This window comes from Xenopus tropicalis, chromosome 8 (assembly GCF_000004195.4).
Source record: "Xenopus tropicalis strain Nigerian chromosome 8, UCB_Xtro_10.0, whole genome shotgun sequence".
In the NCBI taxonomy this organism is placed as follows: Eukaryota; Metazoa; Chordata; class Amphibia; order Anura; family Pipidae; genus Xenopus; species Xenopus tropicalis.
In genome coordinates, this window is record NC_030684.2 from 140,221,020 (window position 1) to 140,247,012 (window position 25,993).

Sequence of the window (25,993 nt, forward strand, 5' to 3'; positions counted from 1 at the left end):
AGGGGCTCCCTTTATAAACTGCTGGGCCCCTGATTTTTGCCTCCAAACCTAGGCACGCCTCCTCTCTCCTAACAGTGCACTGGGGCATTCAGCCAATCAGGTTCCTCCCCAGTCTGTAGCCGGGTGGGATGATGTCACAGACAGAGAAACAGGGGAAAGAGTTCTCTGATCCCCTATAGTATATTAACAAAGTCAGTGCCATATGTACAGTAAGTTCAACCCTGTGGGCAAATGAGCCAAACTTTCTGCCTGGTAATAAGTCCTTTTACTTACCTGCCCACTGGTACAGTCACACAAGGAAAGAGCATTGGGAAGTCCAGATGTTGAGGCACAAGGTGCTGCAAATGTTGTTTTTGAAGCAACTCCTGTAACTATTGGGTATCCAGAAAACCCTAGGTTCAAAGTGGATAAGAGGCCCCATACCGGTATAGGTATATACTATAAAAGGCCCCTTTATAAATCATTAAACATTTTTAGGGTTATGTAATAAAAGGCACTAAGTTTGCTCAAGAGTAGTAAATTATAGCAACCAATCAGCAGGTAGACGTCACTGGTCACCTGTTTAAAAGCAAACATCTTATTGGTTGTTATGGGTTCCTGCTCCTGGGCAAATTTAATGTCTTTCTAAGAAACCACAATGGCCAAATTGATATCAAGTGCTGGTAACCGGTTCCTGTTCTGTGGCCCATTGCTCCGTATGCTGAGAGCAGGGAGAGGAACCACCGACTTCCTTGTACTGAGACAGAAGTCACTATGATAATCCCCAGGCAGAATATTGCTGATTCTGGTTATTACTGATGATCTAAAATAAGGGTTGTTGCACATTTGTAGCTATTATTAATGCTTAATTCTTTCAATATGTATTTATGGAAGGTCGAATAGGCTGAAGTTGTAGTTAGAGTGTACATCAGTCTGGGTGCTACCAACATAGAAGCTGGCCCCAACTTCATGTAATATTTGCTTTAAAATAAACTACGCATTTATTTTTCATTGTAACAAAAAAGTGATAGATTCCTTTTTTTAAGTTAGAAAATACACACGTACTGCAAAACGGCAAAGTTGCAGCTCTGATCCTGGGTCAAAATGACTAATAATAATTCATACAATTATTTATTAAATATGTTTTGATAATCTTAATAAGGAGTTTCTGCCATAAAGCAAGGCAGGACTGCTGGGTTCTTCCAAAAAGGAAGCAGAGACAGTGATGTAGTAGGAGGGGTTAGGTGTGTGGGGTTTTTTTTGTTAGTTTGAGCTATAGGCAAATAGAGAGCTGTGATTGGTGCACAGAAGGCCCTGTAGGTTTATCTTTATACCTGACTCAACCCCAACAGGTAGGGGACAACTCCCAGCAACTCTGAACAAGCAACTCTTGATCACAGGTTGGACCCTCACGGAGTTAATGGGTTGGGCCCCAGCAGTTCTTCAAGGAACATTGTCATGGGAAAACATGTTTGTTACAAACCCATCAGTTAATAGAGCTTCTCCAGCAGAATCCTGCATTGTAATCTGTTTTTCCCATGGGGCTAGCCATATTCTTCATTTCCCAGGGTGCCACAGGGCAAGGGTAACAAACCCAGATAAAGATGAGTTAATACTTTCCTACATTAATATTAAGGATGTTGCTATGTTAAGGGGGAAGTGTAAGGGGTCAAAATATTAAGTAGTGGGTTATTTCTATTTCAGTCACTAGGTGGCGCTGTTAGGCCCTGTGCACATACAGACAGGTTAAATGGCTTGTGTCTCATATACTTCACTGTTACGTGAATTTTTCAGCAGTTTTGTATTTTTTCAGCAAATCTAAACAGGACAGATTCAATCACCACTAGTTGACACTTTATCATTACTTCTTCTATTATCATAGTAAAAATAATAAAAACAAGTAACAGAAGTGGCCAAAAATTCAAAAAGAGGAATTTAGTAGCGAACCAGTTCTCGATTAAGTAAATATTATCACTGTGGCATAGAGAGAACGCCCTCTAGTGATCACTGAGGGAAATAACTATGAAACAAGTCTCAAAAAAAGGCACTTAATAGATATAACAAATTTATTTCAATACATTAAAAACATATAAGTAACCCCCTACAAACATGGCCTAACGCGTTTCATGCTTACCCAGCACTTAATCATATATAACTATAAGAAAATGAAGTCATTTATAACATTCTATTGTTTTTAACGGACGAAAACTTTATTAAGCACCAGAACATCTGAAATGATCTAATCATATAATAATAATAAAGTCTAATCATATCCATTCTGTTTCTGGTCTATTTCACTAAAATAAGATAGAAGATGCCTTGGCTTTGCTCACTGCTCTCTAATAATGCAATGGCCAATGGGACACCCTTCTCTCTGAATCTGAAAATCTGTTTTAAATCTGTTTTAGTGGAGTAGTAACATAGTAACATAGTAAGTTGGGTTGAAAAAAGACATACGTCCATCAAGTTCAACCATAATGCCTATATATAACCTGCCTAACTACTAGTTGATCCAGAGGAAGGCAAAAAAACCCCATCTGTGAAGTCTATTTGATTCCTATGGATACATTATTAATCTATTCATTTCAGCCCTTCAATTAATCAGCTGAACTTATAGAGGTTAAAGAAACTTTTTGTAGTAAAAAATTTTGTAGTTTTTTTTTTTTTAGTTCTCTTAAATGTGAAAAGATACTGGGACTAGGATTTTAGCGCAGTGCTGCCACCTAGTGGACACTGAGGAGCACACCTCTAGGTGATTTCCACTAGGAAAAATAATTACACACACTTTGCAGCAAGGATAACTTTATATAACTGTTGAAATAGTATAAACACAAATTTATGGATAACTGATTATCCTGCCTGAGGAACCCGTGCAGTCTATCCACTCCTGGCCCAGTCCCAACTTGGATCCAGATATACCCCAACCCTTTTATTCAGTTCAGTCCCTTCCCCAAGAGCTGTTAAGTCCCCCTAGTTAGCGCTACCTGCAGGGCCAGATTTCTCTTCTGGGCGCCCCAAGGCCGCCCCTGTTGGTCTCCCCAGTGCACATGCGCAAACGCGCCCCCCCAGTGCACATGCACAAACACGCGACAAACCCCCCCCCTCGCAGCCACGAGTGCACATGTGCTCCTTTAAACTCCCATACGGAGCAGTGGGGAGAGGTCCCGACTGCTCCGTATGGGAGCCAAATTTAAAAATTTTGTTGCGGTGGGGCGGCATGCTGCCCCTAAACTTCTGCCGCCCTAGGCCCGGGCCTTTGTGGCCTCTCCACAAATCCAGGCCTGGCTACCTTCCCCTTGAGAAAGGTGGCTGCTCCCATGTAGCAGGCAAGCAAGCAATACCTGCCCTCACCACCAGGGGACACACATGGAGATTCCACAGAGGCCTCTGTAATCACCAGCAGCCCAGCAGACTTCTTTCTTTGCAGTCTGAACTCACAACAATTGGTACTGGCTACTCACTCTGGGTCTCTCTTCCAAAAGCTGGCAAACCAACAGGGGCTCCCTTTATAAACTGCTGGGCCCCTGATTTTTGCCTCCAAACCTAGGCACGCCTCCTCTCTCCCAACAGTGCACTGGGGCATCCAGCCAATCAGGTTCCTCCCCAGTCTGTATCTGGGTGGGATGATGTCACAGACAGAGAAACAGGGGAAAGAGTTCTGTGATCCCCTATAGTATATTAACAAAGTCAGTGCCATTTGTACAGTAAGCTCAACCCTGTGGGCAAATGAGCTAAATATTCTGCCTGGTAATAAGTCCTTTTACTTACCTGCCCACTGGTACAGTCACACAAGGAAAGAAGCAGTGGGAAGTCCAGATGTTGTTGTTTTTGAAGCAACTCCTGTACTTCCAATAAATTGATAGTATAGCTGAAGGGTCTAGATCTTTTTCTAGCTAGTCCATAGTTATGTAGGGAATGTAAATCAAATATGTAGGAAGGTAGGTTCATCCCTTCAGCTTCTCTTTAGGGCTTATGGGAACAGCTCTTTTAGCTATGTAGGAGGATAGTACCATGTATGTATAGGCATACTGTATGTATATTACAATACAATACAGCTCAGTACAGCACAATAACATAGTAGATACAGTATAAACACAAAAATACATTTACATTCAAGATTAAGTGCTTATGGTTTAGAGGGAAAAAAAAGGCAGCCCCTGCCCCATAAAGCTTACAATCTAAGTGGGTGGATACAAAGTCTCTAACCAATGCAGGTTGATGACCTACATGGTCCACTGTGAGAAGGCCTTGGGATCTAAGTTGGAAAAATACATTTAAATGTAGCTGTTGGAGAATATAAGGAGAAAGAAATATTTGAATTCTTTATGGGAACAATATCTTCAGTACGGCTGATATAGTGGGATGGGATGTGAGAATATTAGAGATAGCAGTGCCTGATGTTACTTGGCATGGAAGTTCTCATAGATGGAAGGGTCGGGGGTCTCATTGACTGACAATCTTTGATGCTCCCATTCTGCATAAGAAACTGATCTTTCACTGGTGAAATCAGGAACTCACATCAATGGGAAATCCCTGATGAACATAAACACTATATATAGAGAATGTTTTGATTGGAACCAATGCCAAAAGATGATAAACCTTTTGCATAGACTTACTGTACATCCAGGAGGCATCAAAAGATAGAAAAGCACATTGACCAGAAACTAACATTCCTGATCTTGGTCTTCTCATCCTATTTCAGTATGGTTTATATTTCTTTCTTTAGTTACGGGTTTATGAGTAGAAAGGAAAGCAGCATGATCAGAGTGTGAGGTGATATCGGTCACATAAATATACATTTTAAACTTAACTAAAGCACCAAGAACTGAACTCTAGATACAATAATTTCTGATGATCGGAAATGTCATGAATATGCTTATGAAAAAATCGTAATAGTCACGATAATATAGTATTGGTGATCCAAAAGTCACAAAATTTTCATGTTCGAACAATCATAAAAAGCGGGAAAACATTTGATCCTTCAATGCATGATTTTGGAAGCCTCCCATAGGACTCAATGGCACTTTGCAGCTCCAACCCGGCCCAAGGAAAGTCTCCCATAGGGCTCAATGGCACTCTGCAGCTCCAACCCGGCCCAAGGAAAGCCTCCCATAGGGCTCAATGGCACTCTGCAGCTCCAACCCGGCCCAAGGAAAGTCTCCCATAGGGCTCAATGACACTCTGCAGCTCCAACCCGGCCCAAGGAAAGTCTCCCATAGGGCTCAATGGCACTCTGCAGCTCCAACCTGGCCCAAGGAAAGTCTCCCATAGGGCTCAATGGCACTCTGCAGCTCCAACCCGGCCCAAGGAAAGTCTCCCATAGGGCTCAATGGCCCTCTGCAGCTCCAACCCGGCCCAAGGAAAGTCTCCCATAGGGCTCAATGGCACTCTGCAGCTCCAACCCGGCCCAAGGAAAGTCTCCCATAGGGCTCAATGGCACTCTGCAGCTCCAATCCGGCCCAAGGAAAGTCTCCCATAGGGCTCAATGGCACTCTGCAGCTCCAACCCGGCCCAAGGAAAGTCTCCCATAGGGCTCAATGGCCCTCTGCAGCTCCAACCCGGCCCAAGGAAAGCCTCCCATAGGACTCAATGGCACTCTGCAGCTCCAATCCGGCCCAAGGAAAGTCTCCCATAGGGCTCAATGGCACTCTGCAGCTCCAACCTGGCCCAAGGAAAGTCATAATACCGAAGCTTGAATGAATCCGAAACTTTCGTACTCGTTGTGACAAATACAATTTTGTTGCGTAAATTGTTGGCAGAGTACGAAAAAGTCACGCAAATTAACGAAAAAATCGCAGACAATACGCACAGTATGAAAAATTAGAAAAAATAAGATTTTTTCAATTCGTAACGAATCGTACCTTGATAAATAGACCCCTTAGAATCTATTGATGCAAACCACTGTGGGAACCCTGGAGTTCTTATTTGGCAGCTATTTAGTAATCCAAAAACCATGAAGAAATCCAAAAACTTTCTTGCTGACTTGTTTATGTCCAGGTGACTACTTACAGAAGTACAGAACAGAAGAACTGGAGAGTACTTATTAGTCTATGAAAAAGTTCTATTTTCTCGTTTGATTCTACTGAAAAATTGGTTTCTGGTCCGTAGTCGTAAAATGAAAATGTAATAGTGATTGTGCTGCAACTTTGCATGAATTATTTGGGACTGAAGTTCTCATAGTCCTCTTCATAATCCTGGAATTCTTCAGAGGATTGATACTTGCCTCCAGTGTAAGTAACAGAAACTTTATCCTGAATAAAATACAAAATAATAAGACTTCACACACCAGTAGTAACAAAATGATTATGCATCAAACACATGAGGCCTTACTGGGGAGGAGAAGCCTTGGGCAAGGTGCAAAGAGCGAAAAACAGCAACAAAGCACTCTGTTTTTTTGCCCTTTGCATCTTGATGTCCAGGAAGCACCCTGAGGCTCAGCTATCTGCTCTCCTAGAATGGAACACTTGGGGTCTGCTTTATTAAGGATTGGGCATCGGGTATAAGGGATTTGATGTCAAAAACCTATCCTATTTTGGATCTCAACAGGGTTTATTGACACAAGTTGCTTTTTTATTGATTGTTTCACCAGTTTCAGCCACAACCAAACAGGCTCCTCAGAGTACTGTAATCATGCCAAATACTTTGATTTTACAGAAAAGGATCCCTAGCTGTACTCACATCTAAACATCAAGAATAATAATATGGACCTGGTGAAATACTCACATAGTTATTCTTTGGTAATGAAGAAGCTGAAAGAAAAAGTTTTAGACATCAGATCCTGAAACAATTACAGATGTTTCTTGTGTAGCCACAGTGCATTTGATCATCTCTATTTAAGGGCCACTATACAATTCCTTTTGAAATCTTGCTAAGGGCATTTACCCATGTTAATATTATATTACTTTATCTTTTTATAGAAGCTATGCCTGCGGTAATCTTAATGGCATATATGGGGTTTATGTGATCATTATTCATGTTGCAATGATCTTACTGGCATGTAATATACAGTTTAATATGCTCATTGCACATTTCTTGTAGTCATCATACAGTATATCTGTGTAATTATACTTTAAGACTGTGCCAAAGAGTCTCAAAATGTTAATTTTAAATTTTTTGGGGGCCCTGAGTTCCACTTTTGCGTAAGGGGATAATGATGGTTTAACTAGAAACACATTCATAGAAGCTAGGACTAAAAGGCAAGAGGGAAATAATTATACATCCACTATTAGTGTAATGCAAATAGACAATAAATGGAGACATAATGGACTTCTGCCATTGTGTTACCATAAAACAAATGTAGAATACTAAATGGTTTCTGGGGGGACCCTAGATAAAAACATAAGCAAATAGACAGTCCAGTCCAATATGTATTGACTTCTGGGATCTGATTAGCTAAAGGGTAAAACAAATAATGAAAATGATTATCATGGGTTATGAGTATTGGATCAGGAAAGAGGGTGTCCCAGGCCCAAATTGTGCAACAGACGTCTAAACTTTAGCTCTTAGTTTATGAATATCATGCAGCCTTCAGCAGTTAGAGAAATAAGAATGTACCAACAGAATAACTACACTCATATTCTTCAATCCATGTGACCAATGAGAATTGCCAAATATATGGCAAGATGACATACCTGTTGGATCATAGTTCATATAGTAACACTCATCTTCTCCATCTTGGATAACGACTAAAAGAAATAAAAAAAAGAGTAACGTGGGTATGTAGTGGTGTCAAAACACAAGAACTTGCCCCCATTGCTTCTTATGAGGCTTGTCTAATAGCATGTGCCCTTTTAGATTATTCTATTCTGAAAACAAAGGAAAGAGGAGCAAAAATTGTCCCTTTTGCCCATGGTCTCCTGATAAACCAATGCATTTGCATGCAAAGGATAATATTATTATTTGAATTGCTTTTAATCATGTTTTGTTAAGTCACATTACCTATTTATGTACTTTCAGTGTATCCATTTACCTGCCTCGGCTAAGCCTCATTAGCGCTTTAACTGTCAGCCATATGTATATATCCAAGCTGCAGGGCAGTGAATGTTAGTGAGCCAATTAGATCTTGGTGTACAGTGGCTCTAACCCTTACAGTACTACTAAAATCCCTGCCATAAAGCAAGGCAGAACTGTACTCTTCTTGCCAAGAAAGGAAACAGATATAGCCACACAGTATCACTAGTACCATCAAATAGACTCCTGCATAATTTTTTTTTCCCAACATGGCACTAGTATACAGGATTGTTTTTAGACAAATATAAAACCTTTTTATCCTGCAGAAAGTATTAGTTTAAATGTAGTTTAGAGCAAACTCACTATTGCCGTACTCCGGCTGTTCTTCTTCAGGTTTCCCATCATTTGGAATGTAAAGGTTAGCAACTTGTTGTCTTGGATCAGACCTATTAAATCATGATTAACAATTTATTTTAGTATGATTTAGACTGTTAAGGTATAAACTGCTATTTGGCTACTATGGACAGGGGTTTGTGCATATGAAAGGAAAAAATAATAGTTGAGGGTCTTAATTACAAATTAAAAACATCAGAAATGAAGGTTACAAATCAACCTGCTTTCTGGTTGGTGGTTTCAATGCCCATAACCATTAGAATTAGAATATTACATTCCAGAAAGGAATGGAATGGGAAGAAAGCAAATTAAACAAATAGCAGTTTTAATTCTACATAACATACTATTCATTAATTCTTGTGTATCTGTAACTCACCCATTTTGGTCTTTAGTTACTGAGCCACCTGAAAACAATTGACAGCAGTATTTTATGTCCTTTATTACTGTAGGTGCCAACGGCAACAGTATTGCAAGTTTGAGTATATGGACAGGGACTGTAGGACAAGATGGAACAGTAGGACAAGTTGTAAAGAAAAGAACAAAATAGAGACAGCAGGACAAGATGGGGACTGTAGGATAAGATGGAAACAGTAGGGCAAGATGGAGACTGTAGGTCAAGATGGAAACAGTAGGGCAAGATGGAGACTGTAGGACAAGATGGAAACAGTAGGGCAAGATGGAGACTGTAGAGCAAGATGGAAACAGTAGGACAAGATGGAGACAGTAGGGCAAGATGGAGACTGTAGGACAAGATGGAGACTGTAAGACAAGATGGAGACTGTAGGACAAGATGGAGACTGTAGGACAAGATGGAGACTGTAGGACAAGATGGAAACAGTAGGGCAAGATGGAGACTGTGGAGCAAGATGGAAACAGTAGGACAAGATTGAGACAGGATCAAATGGAGACTGTAGGATAAGGAAGTAGTATTCTGATGGACACAACTGCCATGTAAACAAATAATATACAATTACAAATTTAATAAGCACACCAATGTAAAGATGGATTTAGAATATGCTGTAGTACAGTAAATCAGTTCTTGGTCAATTTTATGACATATTCATGGCAAAACTATATTAAATTGGTGATGTAATATATAGACGTACAATAAATTATACTTTACCTGAGCTTGTTGGAAAATGGCAACAGGTGAAACATGAGGCCATCGTGCTCCTGTATTTGAAGACAACAATGGCAGTAACAAGAAGCAGGGAAGCCAGTGAGATTCCTATTCCCATCACTACATACCTGTAGGTGTTCCCTTTGGGGAGAAAGAACAAACATGATTAGCCATTTAAGTAATACAGGCATCCAAAATGTTTCCAAAATATTCTTCCTTAGCTGGGCGAGTCACTTTCTAAACAACGTTTTAGGATGATGTAGCCTGGTGTTACCCTGAGACAGATTGCAGTTGGTTAATTATTTCTGTTAATTATTAAGTTTTGTTCTGCGGGTCTTGAACGTCTACCGGAGCCACTTACCCTAATGGGCAGACAGGGGTTTCACTGGTATGAATAGAGTGATAAGCAAGCCAGAATAATACAATTAAATACAAATCTATCTATTATCATTCATTCAGGTCGTGATATACAGAATCTAATCTAAAATTAAGACTAAAGCAACTGGAGTTAGAGTTTTCTTGACGTTTCACCACTCATCCAAGTGACTTCTTCTGAAAAGTGGTGGTGAAATGTTTAAGAAAATGTCCAGTTGCTTTAGACTCAATTCTACCTAGATTCTGTATAATTTTTCTTGAAAAAAAACCCATTTCAAGTTATTTTGGCACTTAAGGTAAAATAAATATAAATAAAAATACAGGTATAGGACGTGTTATCCAGAATGCTCGGGACCTTGGGTTTTCCAGATAAGGGATCTTTCTGTAATTTGGCTCTCCATAACTTAAGTCTGCTAAAAATCATTTAAATATTGAATAAACCCAATAGGACTGTTCTGCCCCCAATAAGGGGTAATTATATCTTAGTTGGGATCAAGTACAGATACTGTTTTATTATTACAGAGAAAAGGGAATAATTTAACCATTAAATAAACCCAATAGGACTGTTCTGCCCCAATAAGGGGTAATTATATCTTAGTTGGGATCAAGTACAGGTACTGTTTTATTATTACAGAGAAAAGGGAATCATTTAACCATTAAATAAACCCAATAGGGCTGTTCTGCCCCAATAAGGGGTAATTATATCTTAGTTGGGATCAAGTACAGGTACTGTTTTATTATTACAGAGAAAAGGGAATCATTTAACCATTAAATAAACCCAATAGGGCTGTTCTGCCCCAATAAGGGGTAATTATATCTTAGTTGGGATCAAGTACAGGTACTGTTTTATTATTACAGAGAAAAGGGAATCATTTAACCATTAAATAAAACCAATAGGACTGTTCTGCCCCCAATAAGGGGTAATTATATCTTAGTTGGGATCAAGTACAGGTACTGTTTTATTACTACAGAGAAAAGGGAATCATTTAACCATTAAATAAACCCAATAGGGCTGTTCTGCCCCCAATAAGGGGTAATTATATCTTAGTTGGGATCAAGTACAGGTACTGTTTTATTATTACAGAGAAAATGGAATCATTTAACCATTAAATAAACCTAATAGGGCTGTTCTGCCCCAATAAGGGGTAATTATATCTTAGTTGGGATCAAGTACAGGTACTGTTTTATTATTACAAAGAAAAGGGAATCATTTAATCATTAAATAAACTCAGTAGGATTGTTCTGCCCCAATAAGGGGTAATTATATCTTAGTTGGGATCAAGTACAGGTACTGTTTTATTATTACAGAGAAAAGGGAATCATTTAACCATTAAATAAACCCAATAGGGTTGTTCTGCCCCAATAAGGGGTAATTATATCTTAGTTGGGATCAAGTACAGGTACTGTTTTATTATTACAGACAAAAGGAAATCATTTTTAAAAATAAAATTATTTGCTTATAATGGATTCTATGGGAGATGGCCTTTCCATAATTTAGAACTTTCTGGATAATGGGTTTCCAGAAAAGGGATCCCATACCTGTACATCATTCTCAAACTTTTTTAACTTATGTCCAAAAATGTTTAATTTTATACTAATTTTATACATTGAATTTGCTGGACAGCAAAGGATACAGCCATGTACTCAGCCAACTAAGTAGTCTGAAAACCTTTTCTCTTTGTTGTTATGGCAAACAAAGCTTAATTACTATTTTTTTTTTCAATAACTACAGACTTATAGACTTCCTTGGTAAAATGGCATCCAGCCCAGGACCTGGGTGTAAAGTTGATGTCCAACCCTAAAATGCATTTAGCATTGCTAATTCAGCAAAAATAAACAGCGACAACTCCTAGCAACTATGCCTTCAGAGAAAGGATAACACTGTATTGGTAGCTAATGGAAATGATTACTGATTAAATTAACTGTTTTTACCTTCTTTTACTAAAGTAGCATCACCAGCTCCCTTGCAGCAAGGCATGAGTGGAATGGAAGTTCCATTCAAGTGTTGGATGTTGCCATACATGGAACCCACCTGAGATGCTTATGGTGACAATGTTGCTGGTAACAGTGAAGATCCTGTTGGATGAAAGTTGGTTCCTGACCTCACACCAGTAGGTCCCAGCATGTTGAAGCTGAGCGGACTCTATACACAGCACTTTCCCAGACTCTCGGACCTGGTACAGTACTGATTCATGTCCAATCGTCTTATTATTATGAATCCAAAGGAACAGAGGGTTAGTGCCTTTTGCTACAGAACAGGTCAAGCACAGATTGTCTTCTACTTTCACTGCAAGTTCATCCTCCTCGGGAGTAATTCTGGCATCTGCCACTGGTTCTGTTAGAACATAAAGATTTCATAGTCCCAGAGTTATTAATCCAAAAATGCAAATTGAACCCAAACCATTATACTAAACTAGATACTGACCCCACAGTGGCCTATAAGAAACAACTCAGAAACTTAAGACACTCCCAGCCACACAATCAGATCTGTTTGATTTAATACCAGAGACTCCCAACATGGGAACTTTCTATATGCTTCCTAAAATACACAAAGAAGGTAACCCTGGATGGACTATAGTATCTGGGATTGGCACTCTGCCGGAGAGCAGATCTTGAAACCCATTGTAAGGGGTATAACAAGCTATTTACAAGACGCAACTGATCTGCTTAACAAACTTGCAGGTATAGGGCCACTCCCAGAGGGCACCATGTTGGCAACAATGGATGTGGAATCCCTTTATACAAACATTCCACATACAGATGGTAGAGCCACCTGCAAAGAATTTCTGGAAAGGAGGGCCTACGATCTCATGCAGTTATACAACTGATTGAGTTTACCTTCCTATTAGGGCAAGAAATATATCTACAGAAGATGGGAACCAATATGGGTACACACTTTGCACCCCAATATGCCAATATTTTCATGCTGAAACTAGAAGAGGACTTTCTCTCCACCTGTAACACCAGGCCTCCGCTGCATAGATGACATATTCATAATCTGGATCGGTACTGAACAAGAACTTATTCAGTTTCACAAACAATTTCATGACTTTCACCCAACTATCAATTTAAAATGGAACTACTCCCCTACTCACATTCACTTTCTAGATACAACCATTCATATCAGGGAAAATAGTTTACAAACCACCATATATCAAAAACCAACAGATAAGACGGTTTATCTAATGTATGATAGCTTTCACCCTGACTACACTAAATACTCCTGGCTTTACTATAACAAATAAACTGGACACACCAGTAGGGAACCATTTTAACAGCCCTCACCTCTCCATAAATGATTTAAGAATCTTGGTCCTTAAGGGAAAATTTAAAACAGAGAATGAAAGGAAGGTATGGGAGTATAACTTAATTAAAACTTTCAACTCTCTGGAGAAGGGACTGAACCTGGGCCTTGGATTTATGGCAAATTATATAGATTAAGAACTGCCTGCACCCAGCCAGAAATACCAACATCTGTAGAGACTAGTGATGGGCGAAAAGTTTCGCCAGGCATGGATTCGCCGCACGTCCAAAAATTGTCGAAACAATAGCGCGCGACAAAATAATAGCCCCGGGCGACGAAACAAGAGCCGCGCGACGAAACAAGAGCCGCGCACGACGAAACAATAGCCGCGCGCGACGAAACAATAGCCGTGCGACAAAATAATAGCTGCGGGCGACGAAATAATAGCCGCGCGACAAAACAATAGCCGCGGGCAACGAAACAAGAGCCGCGCGACGAAACAAGAGCCGCAGGCGACGAAACAAGAGCCGCAGGCGACGAAACAAGAGCCGCGCGCGACGAAATAATAGCCGCGTGACAAAACAATAGCTGCGGGAGACGAAACAATAGCCGCGTGACAAAATAATAGCCGCGGGCGACAATTTTTTTTGTCGCACGACATTTTCGCCGTTTCGCGGATCTTTTCAAAGATTTGCGAATTTTTCGGCGAAGCGAAACGGAACAGATTCGCTCATCACTAGTAGAGACACTGGGCCAGTTAATCCCTTGCAGCCCCCCCCCCCCCGTTTATATGACTTTGTTAACACCTTCCACACAGATATTCCTTTTTTTCTGGGTATTTGATCCATGAGCTGAATGTTGTATATATATCAGAGAGCAGCACAGCTTCATTGTAATCAGCTTGAAAAAGGAACTAAAATGTTCTGAAAGCTTGATATGAGTATCTTAGTTAGCCAATAAAGGTATCACCTTTATACCACTTTTGTTATTTTTTATCCCAAAAGGGTTACCATAAAAAGTGTAATGAATGATACAAGGGTTCAAAATGGGTTGCCAACCTACCAAGAAATAACTAAGTAACTAAATGCAGGGGGATCAGAGGACTTTTCCCCTGTTTTTCTATCTGTGACATCATCCAGCCCCATTTGCAGACTGGAGAGAAATCCAATTGGCTGGGAGCCCCAGTGCACTTCTGGGAGAAAAGGAGAATCAAGGGAGTGCCTGGCTTTGGAGACAAAACCCCAGGTGGGGCCAGCAGGTTATAAAGGGGACCCTGCTGCAGTGCCAGCCAGAGCCAGATCTGGAGAGCAGAGAGAGAGTATCTGGCTGAGTGTGCTCTGCTTTGCATTGAGCTCCAGACTATAAATGGAGATATCTGCTTAGTTACTCGTGGATGCCTTTACCTTTGTGTGAGTCTCCAGTATGAGTCCCCTGTGAAAGGACAGGTGTTTGAGTGCCTGATACATGGGAGCAACTGCCTATCCAAAGGGAGAGGTACTTTGCCACAGGTAGTGCTACTTGGAAGGACTAAAGAGCTCTTGGGTAAGGGACTAAACTGAGTGGGGGTCTTTGTGTACCCCAATCAGATTGTGGGACTGTGGCACCTAAATAGACAGGAGTGGCTAGAACACATGGGTTTACCAGGGTCTAATAATACTGTATGTAGCAAAAGGTTGAGCCTGATGGACTAAAATTTGTACCTTGGACAGAGATGGAGATGTTGGCGCTTCGGATGGATTCCCCAGTAGCAGTTCTGGTAATGATGCACTGATATTCTCCTCCATAATCTTCAGAAACACTTTCTGCCACAAAGCGTTGCTCCGGAGCTGCAGCCTCTTTGGTGTTACAGATGAGAGTGGGCTGTTTGCACCAGGAATAACGCAATAATCCCATCCCCTTTTCCACTGAGCAGAGAATCTCCAACTTCTCCCCAGCAATAACCTGCCCCCCGGCCGGCTCCAGCCTCACTCGCACACCGGCAAGTTTCTTAGCTGAAGGAATTAAAATAAAATGCAGAATTCAAAACCATTATATGCCAAACATGAATATCTACAGAACCAAACTTGAATAATTACTCTTTTTTAATAATTTTTTTCTTTAAGATTTTTTTCCAATAGGAAGAAACCCATATATGTGGCAGTTCAAGATTTTACTTACTTCTTATCTGGATACTTTTTCGGTCACTCTTCTTGTTTACAATCCCAGACTGAGCTCTTATTTCACAGGTATAATACCCAGAATCCTCTAGCTGAGCTGAAGAGACTCCATATTGGTTGGATAAACTGAATCCCTGCACATTGTGCCCATTTCTGTAGAAAGCAAACTGCAGCTCTGTAGTCTCTCTGTGTGGGCTGAGCTCTGTGTCACATGTTATGGTCATGCGATCTCCTTCTGTCACCTGATCTGTGCTCACTTTTATTTGTGGGGAACTGAACAGCTCTAGAAATGGAAAAAAAAGATTCTGAAAAAAGTCCTAATATTAATATGATGTTACAGATTATTATTGCCAAACATTGCAGTAGCATAATGGAAATTGAAGGTTTGAGAGACCACAGAAGGACTCCCAATTAAAAAATTAACAAAAAAATAAAGAAATTTGTGTGAGCTGAACTTTTTGTCACAAGTTATGGTCATGTGATCCCCTTCAATAATCCAACTCATGTAATCAGAAGATATCGCTGGCTTTGAAAAGAGCTCTAGAAAAGGGAAAGAGACAAGTTAAATAGAAACCTATAGCTATTGTATGTCATTGATTTAGGGCATCTGATAATTCAGTAAAAGATACAAAAGGGGTCATTTACAAACCGTGGGGGTGAAAGAGCACATGAACTTGAATGGCTTCATAAATGAGGCCTAAGGTCTTATTTACTAACTTCAGAGCAAAGTGCTGGTTTTGTCCTACACAATATGGGCATCATTTAAGCATAGCGTGAATGTTCTCTTACTCATCCTTTCTTCTGGCCTGAATGTGTGGGGATACAGAGCAATAGGAGAACCCTGGGCTTGGTGCCTGGGGAAGGGGATGAAGCAATAGGTGGGCACCCCTACAGCATGGGCAGGGAAAGTGACATTGGTTATTTCTGGTCACATTGTAGAAGAAGGTTTCAGGCTTATTTCCACTGGATGTTCCTATGTTTACTTTGGTAAATAGACTGAGCTCAATCACAAGAGAAGGATGTTACCTTATGAAAAAAAATAGAATCTATGAAAAGGTTTTTTTTAATTAATGAAATCCCCACAATAAATTGTTGGTATAGGAACCGATAAAGGTTTTTACCTTTCACAGAAATGTACACACTGCTCTTTTGATTATAATAGATTAAATGGTGTTTTACTGCTCTATAACATATGTAGGAGCCACTTGTTGCCATGGTTACTCTTCCAAAGTTGAAATTCCCAGAGGGTGAGGAACCTATCAACTGATTTCCTTTGTTCAGTTTAGCAGTATCCGCTTTGTACCCAGGGTACCCGGCACAGGAAACCTGTAAATTGTCCCCTTCAAACACAAAGGGGGGAACTTTCAGGGAGAGGTAATCTGGAAATTAAAAATAGATATTTGTTCATTACATATATTCTAACTAATACACTGTAGATAGAGAGATAGAGAGAGATGATAGATAGAGAGATAGATAGGGTTAGGGTATTAGGGTTAGCGATAGAAAGATAAAATAATACAATGAAAATGATTAAACTGAAATCTTTAATAAAGACCTTTGATAGAAAAAAAAGCCACATTTAACATGAAGAACCCTTTGAAATCTGCACTTTATACTCACCATCACTAATTGTCAGTGTAACAGAATCACTCCGGTCACTGCTATGGGACTTACACTGATATACCCCACTGTCACTCTTTTTAGCATTGAATATTGTATATTTCTGCTGCTTTGTTTCCATCCGTACCCCATCTTTATACCAGAAATAAGGGGGCTCTCCTTGTGCAGAGGAAGATACATTGCAAGTCAGAGTTACAGATTCAGATGTGAATGCTGAGGCCCAGTTTGGGGAGAAGCTCACTGTGGCTCTGCCAGCAGCCCCTGCAATGGAACACATTATTGGTTACATGGAAATAAACTATTGTTTAGCAAATAAAGAGGATTGAACACATCAAAAAGCTCAAAATTACACACAGGACAGGTTTAACTGAAGCATTTGGCACAACCACGAGATAGAGATAGAGAGGAAGATAAGAGATAGATTGGGTTAGTGTATTGGGTTAGGGATATATACAGTATATTGGCTGAATACACTTAAACTATTAAAACTATTTAAACTATTTAAACATCGACTACAGTGGTTTTTTTTTTAAAATGACAGTTCCCCTCTAATAAAAGTTAAATGACAAAAGTAGAAAAGAAAGCATTGGTGCAAGAAACACACAAAAGTCTAAATTTTTGCCCACAATGCACCTGCCTCCAAATTTCCACCTTGTGGCAATTTTACTACAAGTGTCCTTTTACAGTATAGCTGTGACCTAGGAGTTTCATTTACACCAGGAAGGAATGCCACCAATGGGGGAGTGTCAGCCGACAGAAGCCCCGATACCCCAGCTAATGAGTTTAAAAGCAAATCAACCTAATCAACCTATGCATATATATAATATACAGTCAGAAACTCACCTGCATTCTCTGCAGCCATGACTGTTAAAAATATAAGATAGGAAAAAATTATACACTGGGTTTTTTTAAACAGTAAAATTTAGAAACATTCTAAATTATACATAGCTTATTATAAATTAGCCATATATCAACTCGTAAACTTATTATCTCACTATTGATGAGCAAGAGAGAGATTGCACGAGAGAGAAAAAGAAAGAAAGAAAGAAAAAAAAGGAGAGAGAGAAAGAAGGAAGAAAGAAAGAAAGAAAGAAAGAAAGAAAGAAAGAAAAAGGGAGAGAGAGAGAAGAAAGAAAAAAAAGGAGATAGAAGAAAGAAAAAAGGAGAGAAAGAGAAGAAAGAGAAAGAAAAAAGAAAGAGAAGAATGAAAGAAAAAAAGGAGAGAGAGAAAGAAGAAAAAAGAAAAAGAAGAAAAAAAGGAGAGAGAGAGAAGAAAGAAAGAAAAGAAAAAAAAGGAGTGAGAGAAGAAAAAAAGAGAGAGAAGAAAGAAAGAAAAAGAGAACGAAAGAAAAAAAGGAGAGAGAGAAGATAGAAAGAAAAATAGGAGAGAGAGAAGAAGAAAAAAAGAAGAGAGAGAAGAAAGAAAAATAGGAGAGAGAGAAGAAAGAAAGAAACAAGAGAGAGAGAAGAGAGAAAGAAAGAGAAAAAGAAAGAAAGAGAGAATAAAAAAAGGAAGAGAGAGAGAAGAAAGAAAGAAAAGAGAGAGAAGAAAGAAAAAAGAGAGAAACAAAGAGAAAGAAAGAAAGAAAAAAAGAAAGAGAAGAGAGAGAAGAAAGAAAGAAAAGAGAGAAAAGATAGAGAGAGAGAGAAGAAAGAAAGAGAGAGAAGAAAGAAAGAAAGAAAGAAAGAAAGAGAGAAAGAAAGAAAGAGAAAAAAGTAATAGAGAGGGAAAGAAAGAAGAGAGAGAAGAAAGAAAGAAAGAAAGAAAGAAAGAAAGAAAGAGAGAAAAGAGAGAGAAGAAAGAGAGAAAAGAGAGAGGAGAAAGAGAGAAACGAGAGAGAAGAAAGAAAGAAAAGAGAGAGAGAGAAAGAAAGAAAGGAGTGAGAGAGAGAGAGAAGAAAGAAAGAGAGAGAGAAAGAAAGAAAAAAAAAGCGAGAGAGAGAAGAAAGAAAATAAGAAAGAAAGAAAGGAGAGAGAAGAAAGAAAAAAAAGAGAGAGAGAGAGAGAGAGAAGAAAGAAAGAATGAAAGAAAGAAAAAATAGAGAGAGAGAAGAAAGAAAAAGAAACAAATAAGGAAAGAAAGGAGAGAGAGAGAGAGAGAGAGAGAAGAAAGAAAGAAAGAAAGAAAGAAAGAAAGAAAGAAAGAAAGAAAGAAAGAAAGAAAGAAAGAAAGAAAGAAAAAGAAGAAAAAAAGAGAGAGAAGAAAGAAAAATAGGAGAGAGAAGAAAGAAAGAAATAAGAGAGAGAGAAGAGAGAGAGAAGAGAAAGAAAGAGAGAGAGAGAAAGAAAGAAAAGAAGAGAGAGAAGAAAGAAAGAAAGAAAGAAAGAAAAGAGAGAAGAGAGAAAGAAAGAAAGCAAGAGAAAAAACAGAGAGAAGACAGAAAGAAAAGAGAAAGAAGATAGAAAGTGAGAGAAGAGAGAAAGAAAGAAAGAGAAGAAAGAAAGAGAAAAAATAAATTAAGAGAGAAGAAAGGAGAGAGAAGAAAGAAAAGAGAGAAGAAAGAAAGAAAGAAAAAAAGAGAGAGAGAGAGAAAAAAAGAAAGAAAGAAAGAAAGAGAGAAGGACGAAAGAGAGAATAAATAGAGAAAAAAGAAATGAAGAGAGAGAAGAAAGAAAGAAAGAAAGAAAAAGAAAGAGAGAGAGAAGAAAAAGAAAGAAAGAGAAAGAAAGAAAAAAGAGAGAGAGAGAAGAAAGAAAGAAAGGAAAGGAGAGAGAAGAAAGAAAGAAAAAAGAAAAAGAAAGAGAGAGAGAGAGAGAAGAAAGAAAGAAAGAGAACGAAAGAAAGAAAGAGAAAAAAAGAAAGAAAGAGAGAAAGAAAGAAAAGGAGAGAGAGAGAGAGAGAAGAAAGAAAAAGAAACAAAGAAAGAAAAAAGGACAGAAAGAAGAAAGAAAGAAAAGAAAAAAAGGAGAGAGGGAGAAGAAAGAAAGAAAAAAAAAGGAGAGAGAGAAGAAATAAAGGAAGGAGAGAAAGAAAAGAGAGAAAGAGAAAGAAAGAAAGAAAGAGAGAAAGAAGAAAGAAAGAAGAAAAAAAAGAAAGAAAAGAGAGAGAAGAAAGAAGGAAGGAAAGAAAGAAAGAAAGAAAGAAAGGAGAGAGAGGCTGATAAGAGCCATGCTATGTTGGGGAGGGGATGCCCGGCTCTAATCCCCGGCTGATAAGAGCCATGCCATGTGGGGGAGGGGATGCCCGGCTCTAATCCCCGGCTGATAAGAGCCATGCCATGTGGGGTAGGGGATGCCCGGCTCTAAGCCCCAGCTGATAAGAGCCATGCCATGTGGGGGAGGGGATGCCCGGCTCTAAGCCCCGGCTGATAAGAGCCATGCCATGTGGGGGAGGGGAAGCCCACGTGGGGGTGACTTAAGAGTTCAAATTGGGACCCATCATAGGTGATGTGGAGGTCACACCATAACCTAAACTCACACACATTTATTGTCCCAGAACCCATACCAGTTATACTAGAGGTAACTCTGCTGCCAGGACCCTCCTGCTCTCTCCTAAGAGGGAACCTGTTCAGCCTCACTTAAGCTCTCTAGCATGGCTGCCTGTTAAGCAAAGGAACTTACAGAATCCTTCTGCTAACATTTAAAGCCCTTCCCTCCCCTGCTCCTCACTACATTCCCTCACTGGTCTCCCTGCTCCTCACTACATTCCCTCACTGGTCTCCCTGCTCCTCACTACATTCCCTCACTGGTCTCCCTGCTTCTCACTACATTCCCTCACTGGTCTCCCTGCTCCTCACTACATTCCCTCACTGGTCTCCCTGCTCCTCACTACATTCCCTCACTGCTCCTCACTACATTCCCTCACTGGTCTCCCTGCTCCTCACTACATTCCCTCACTGCTCCTCACTACATTCCCTCACTGGTCTCCCTGCTCCTCACTACATTCCCTCACTGGTCTCCCTGCTCCTCACTAGATTCCCTCACTGGTCTCCCTGCTCCTCACTACATTCCCTCACTGGTCTCCCTGCTCCTCACTACATTCCCTCACTGGTCTCCCTGCCCCTCACTACATTCCCTCACTGGTCTCCCTGCTCCTCACTACATTCCCTCACTGGTCTCCCTGCCCCTCACTACATTCCCTCACTGGTCTCCCTGCTCCTCACTACATTCCCTCACTGGTCTCTCTGCACATTCCTGGTTGTCTCCTCCGCTCCTCTCAGAGCCTCCGTCTTTTTACACCATCCACACCCACTGCGCTCTCTCATCTTAACCCTTTGTATCTCGCTGCTCCTTTCCTCTGGAACTCTATCCCTGAATCCCTCCGTAGGGAACACTCACCCACTCTCTTTAAGATAAAACTCACACTGTACCTTCTGGGGAATTAAAACATTATTTTGCCCAGTCCTACGTTTAAGGGCAAATGCCCATACCTGGTGCCTCTTACCTTCCAATTTGTGCCTGTATGTTACCCAACCACTTAGATTGTAAGCTCTACGGGGCAGGGACCTCCTTCCTACTGTGTCTCATAACACATGGCACTTACTCCCTGTGTATTTATACTTATTTATTGTATTTATTTATTATAACACTTGTCCTCCTTGTGAGTAATTGTGTATATTGTAAGATTGTACAGCTCTGTGCACCCTTGTGGCGCTTTATAAATAAAGTTATACATACATACATAATTTAATATGGCCTGTCAAATGAGTCCAAACCTGACTGGCTTTGGGCACTCGGTTTGTCAGATAGGAATATCTGGGCAGGGGCAGGTCACACAGTAGTGAGGTTTAGTCTGTATAGGACAAGTGGGATCATTTAGAACTGATTAATCTAATTTCATCTTTCTATTATGTTCCCATAAGGAACATTATATTAATGGCCCAGTCCCATACACTCAGGGGGTCCTCTGACTACACTGGGAGGACCAATTTCGATTGGAGGTTCATCCCATTGGTTTCCCCCTGCCTCCAGGGCTAGAAGGACTCAGCTTGGTACAGTATAGGACTTCTGAGTTTTTCCTTTTTATTTTAAAAAACTGTTTGTACTTATTTTACTGAATGTTCTTTTTGTAATATCTTTACATATGCACCGTTATACCTTTTATAATATTAAATATAAAATTTTTTGCCCTTGATGCTCTAAAGCATACCTACCCTCCGAGTGTGTAACTGAGTGCCTTAGCCCTCTGCATGCTGTATTCTGATTAACCCTTTAACTGCTGGTAAGGAAAGTGTGTGTGTCAGTTTCTTACATTAACCCTTTTCCTACCAGTGTGCTTGGCATCTCTCATCTCCAGTGTAAGAAGTATGAGAGTGGTGGCAGCAAGTTGTATATGAGTTTGTGAGTGTTGGTTGGGCTTTGGGGTGCTGTGATGCTAGTCTGACCTGTGTGCCAGGGGTGTGAGACTGAGCAGGGGACCCTCTAGGTAGCTACGCCTACAGTCATGTGCGTCTGAAGTGGCATAATTGTGTCAAGCAGTGCTTCCTAGGAGTGATTATACTCAGCGTCTAGTAATAACTGAGTGATATGTTATACACAGGGTCCATGAATATCCCATACATTTTATCTTATAAACTCAGCGTTCTTCCTCATGCCTATAAATGGTCACAGAACTCCAAAATGACTTAGTTCCTTGTATAACTCAGCCTGCAGCCTTGTGCCTTTATATGGGCACAGAACCCCTCAGTGACTGCTAATATCCTTATCATTTACAGTAGGGGGTACATTATCCCTTATAATACATGAGTGATACTCAGAGTTCCCTGTATAACTCAGCCTGCAGCCTTGTGCCTTTATATGGGCACAGAACCCCTCAGTGACTGCTAATATCCTTATCATTTACAGTAGGGGGTACATTATCCCTTATAATACATGAGTGATACTCAGAGTTCCCTGTATAACTCAGTCTGCAGCCTTGTGCCTTTATATGGGCACAGAACCCCTCAGTGACTGCTAATATCCTTATCATTTACAGTAGGGGGTACATAATCCCTTATAATACATGAGTGATACTCAGAGTTCCCTGTATAACTCAGCCTGCAGCCTTGTGCCTTTATATGGTCACAGAACCCCTCAGTGACTGCTAATATCCTTATCATTTACAGTAGGGGGTACATTATCCCTTATAATACATGAGTGATACTCAGAGTTCCCTGTATAACTCAGCCTGCAGCCTTGTGCCTTTATATGGGCACAGAACCCTCAGTGACTGCTAATATCCTTATCATTTACAGTAGGGGGTACATTATCCCTTATAATACATGAGTGATACTCAGAGTTCCCTGTATAACTCAGCCTGCAGCCTTGTGCCTTTATATGGGGGGCACAGAACCCCTCAGTGACTGCTAATATCCTTATCATTTACAGTAGGGGGTACATTATCCCTTATAATACATGAGTGATACTCAGAGTTCCCTGTATAACTCAGCCTGCTGCCTTGTGCCTTTATATGGGCACAGAGCCCCTCAGTGACTGCTAATATCCTTATCATTTACAGTAAGGGGTACAATATCCCTTATAATACATGAGGATTTTTAACTCTTATTTTGTAATCTCACATTTCTTAAACTGTCAATTAGTGAATATAATTTTTGCAAAACTGCTGTGTAAATTTGCTGCAACAAAAAAATTGCGGGAAAAAGTCACTGGTGCAGTAAAGAAGTTGTGGTTGCATAAAAAAGTCGCCTTTGTGTCAAACAAGTTATGGTTGCATTGAAAAATGTGTTATCACATCAAAAGGTTGCGTGGTAGCTGTATTTTTCACCTTTCTGCAATTTTTTCACCAAGACAAAATGGGACAGATTCACTCAGCACTATTCACAATGTATTTGATTATTTGGCGATGTACCCTACGCAGCTCATTGGTTGGAAATCATTATGGGGCAGTTTTATAGATCTCACCACAGAAAAACTCACTCACCTTCTATTCATTCCTATGGGATTTTTAAAAAAGATATTTATCAAATGGAGAACTCTAACTTTCGCCCATTGATAAATACACTGCTAAAGACCCCATAGGAATGAATAGAAAGTGGGCGAGTTTCTCTGTGGTAAATTCTAATCTCACACTTGGTAAATCTGCCCCTATGTGTACAACTGGTTTTACTTCATGCCTCCAAACATGGGACATGTGATACCTGCTGATTGGTTGCTATGGGTTACTAGAACTGGAGCAAACATTTGCCTTTGGTATTATGTTTATCTAGATATTATTTTTTACAATGAAATGAAAGCTGTCACATTGTGGGATCCAAGTCCAATCAGTGCATCATTACATTGGATTTACCTACAGTACTTAGACCTTTTGCTGAATCAGTACATGGGCTAAAGATTATTTACAATAAGACAACATTTATTCAGTTTTTGTACTTACAGAGCAGGACGAGGAGCCCCAGGAGCGACATGGCGCCTACAGCCGGCACTCACCAACTAATGCCCCGTAAGCTAAAGCTCCAGATACACAAACGGCATTTTCACTTCCCATTTTGTATTTCTGTATTTAGTGATTTCTGCTTCTTCTGCTAATAACATGGGGTGAGATTTACAGAGCGGAGACTTCCTGTGTATCCTGTGTTATTACACCCAACTGTGTGCAACACGAGCACCAATGTGCATTGGGAAGGGCCTACTGGTAAATAAAACATTAGAGAGGTTATTATATGCTCCCCTTATATATTTATACATAGTTATCATATCCCCCCTTAAGCGCCCCTTCCCCAGTGTAAACAAACCCAACTTGGCCAGTCTTTCCCCATAACTGAGACTTTCCATACCCTTTACCAGCTTAGTTGCCCTTCTCTGGACCCTCTCTAACTCAATAATGTCCCGTTTGAGCACTGGAGCCCAAAACTGAACAGCATATTCTAGATGGGGCCTTACCAGCGCTCTGTAAAGGGGAAGAATAACCCCCTCCTCCCGTGAATCTATACCCCTTTTAATACAGCTCAAAACCTTGTTTGCCCTTGCAGCTGCTGCCTGGCATTGCTTGCTACAGCCAAGTTTATTATCTACAAGGACTCCAAGGTCCTTCTCCATTATGGATTTGCCTAGTGCAGTCCCATTAAGGGTATACGGGGCTTGCATATTTTTACATCCCAGGTGCATGACCTTACATTTATCCACATTACATCTCATCTGCCACTTAGCTGCCCAGATTGCCAGTTGGCTCGGATCCTGCTGCAGGGATGTCACATCCTGGATAGAATTGACTGGTCTGCAGAGTTTTGTGCCATCTGCAAACACTGATACATTACTCATAATACCCTCCCCTAAGTCATTTATGAACAAATTAAACAAAAGTGGACCCAGTACAGAACCCTGAGGGACCCCACTGAGAACCTTACTCCAAGTAGAGAATGTGCCATTAACAACCACCCTCTGTACCCGATCCTGTAGCCAGTTTTCTATCCATGTGCAAACGACTTCACTAAGACCAATAGACCTTAGCTTAGAAAGCAGTCGTTTGTGGGGAACGGTATCAAATGCTTTGGCAAAATCCAAATAGATTATATCTACTGCATCCCCACTGTCCAGCTTCTTACTTACCTCATCATAAAAAGCAATTCAATTGGTCTGACATGACCTGTCCTTCATAAAGCCATGCTGATTACTGCCCATAATGCCATTCTCCACTACATAATTCTTTATGTGATCCCTTAACAAGCCTTCAAATAACTTGCCGACCACGGATGTCAGACTTACAGGCCTATAATTGCCAGGCTGAGATCTTACTCCCTATATAAATATAGGAACGACATTCGCGTTCCCCCAATCCCTAGGTACCATACCTGATGAAAGTGAGTCTGAGAATATCAGAAACAAGGGCCACTGCAATTCTGCCCCTAGCTCTCTCAGTACCCGAGGGTGTATTCCATCTGGCCCCGGTGCCTTGTTCACATTAATCTTGTGTAACCCTTTAAGCACCTGTAGGGGATCAGCCTGTTCTGCCTGTGACATCATTTAGCCCGGTTACAGGCAGAGGAATAATCCTGTTGGCTGGGGGCCCCAGTGCACTTCTGGGAGAAAAGGAGGATCCAGGGAGTGCCTGGCTTTGGAGCCAAAATCCAGGATGGGGCCAGCAGGTAATAAGAGAGCCCCAGCCCCTGATCCAGCCAGAACCAGAGTGATAGAGATTGTACAGGAGATCAGACTGGCTGCATCTTCATCCTGAGTGGAGCTGGGCCAGTAGGAAAGCCTAGAACCGCAGCTAGAACCACA

At 40.5% G+C, this 25,993-nt stretch overlaps 1 protein-coding gene across 1 annotated transcript; it reads right to left on the reverse strand.

The window, feature by feature from the left end:
- Nucleotides 1–5,759: 5,759 nt before the first annotated feature.
- Nucleotides 5,760–24,192, reverse strand: LOC108648322 (Fc receptor-like protein 2). The gene is made up of 13 exons (XM_018096589.2): nucleotides 24,150–24,192; nucleotides 17,681–17,701; nucleotides 16,838–17,098; nucleotides 16,339–16,596; nucleotides 15,219–15,500; nucleotides 14,762–15,052; nucleotides 11,850–12,152; nucleotides 9,446–9,583; nucleotides 8,699–8,726; nucleotides 8,293–8,375; nucleotides 7,611–7,664; nucleotides 6,703–6,728; nucleotides 5,760–6,230 (listed from the first exon to the last, which is right to left on the reverse strand). Exons 1-13 carry the CDS (start codon nucleotides 24,178–24,180, stop codon nucleotides 6,135–6,137), a joined length of 1,872 nt encoding a protein of 623 aa, XP_017952078.1. The 5' UTR covers nucleotides 24,181–24,192; the 3' UTR covers nucleotides 5,760–6,134.
- Nucleotides 24,193–25,993: the final 1,801 nt, after the last annotated feature.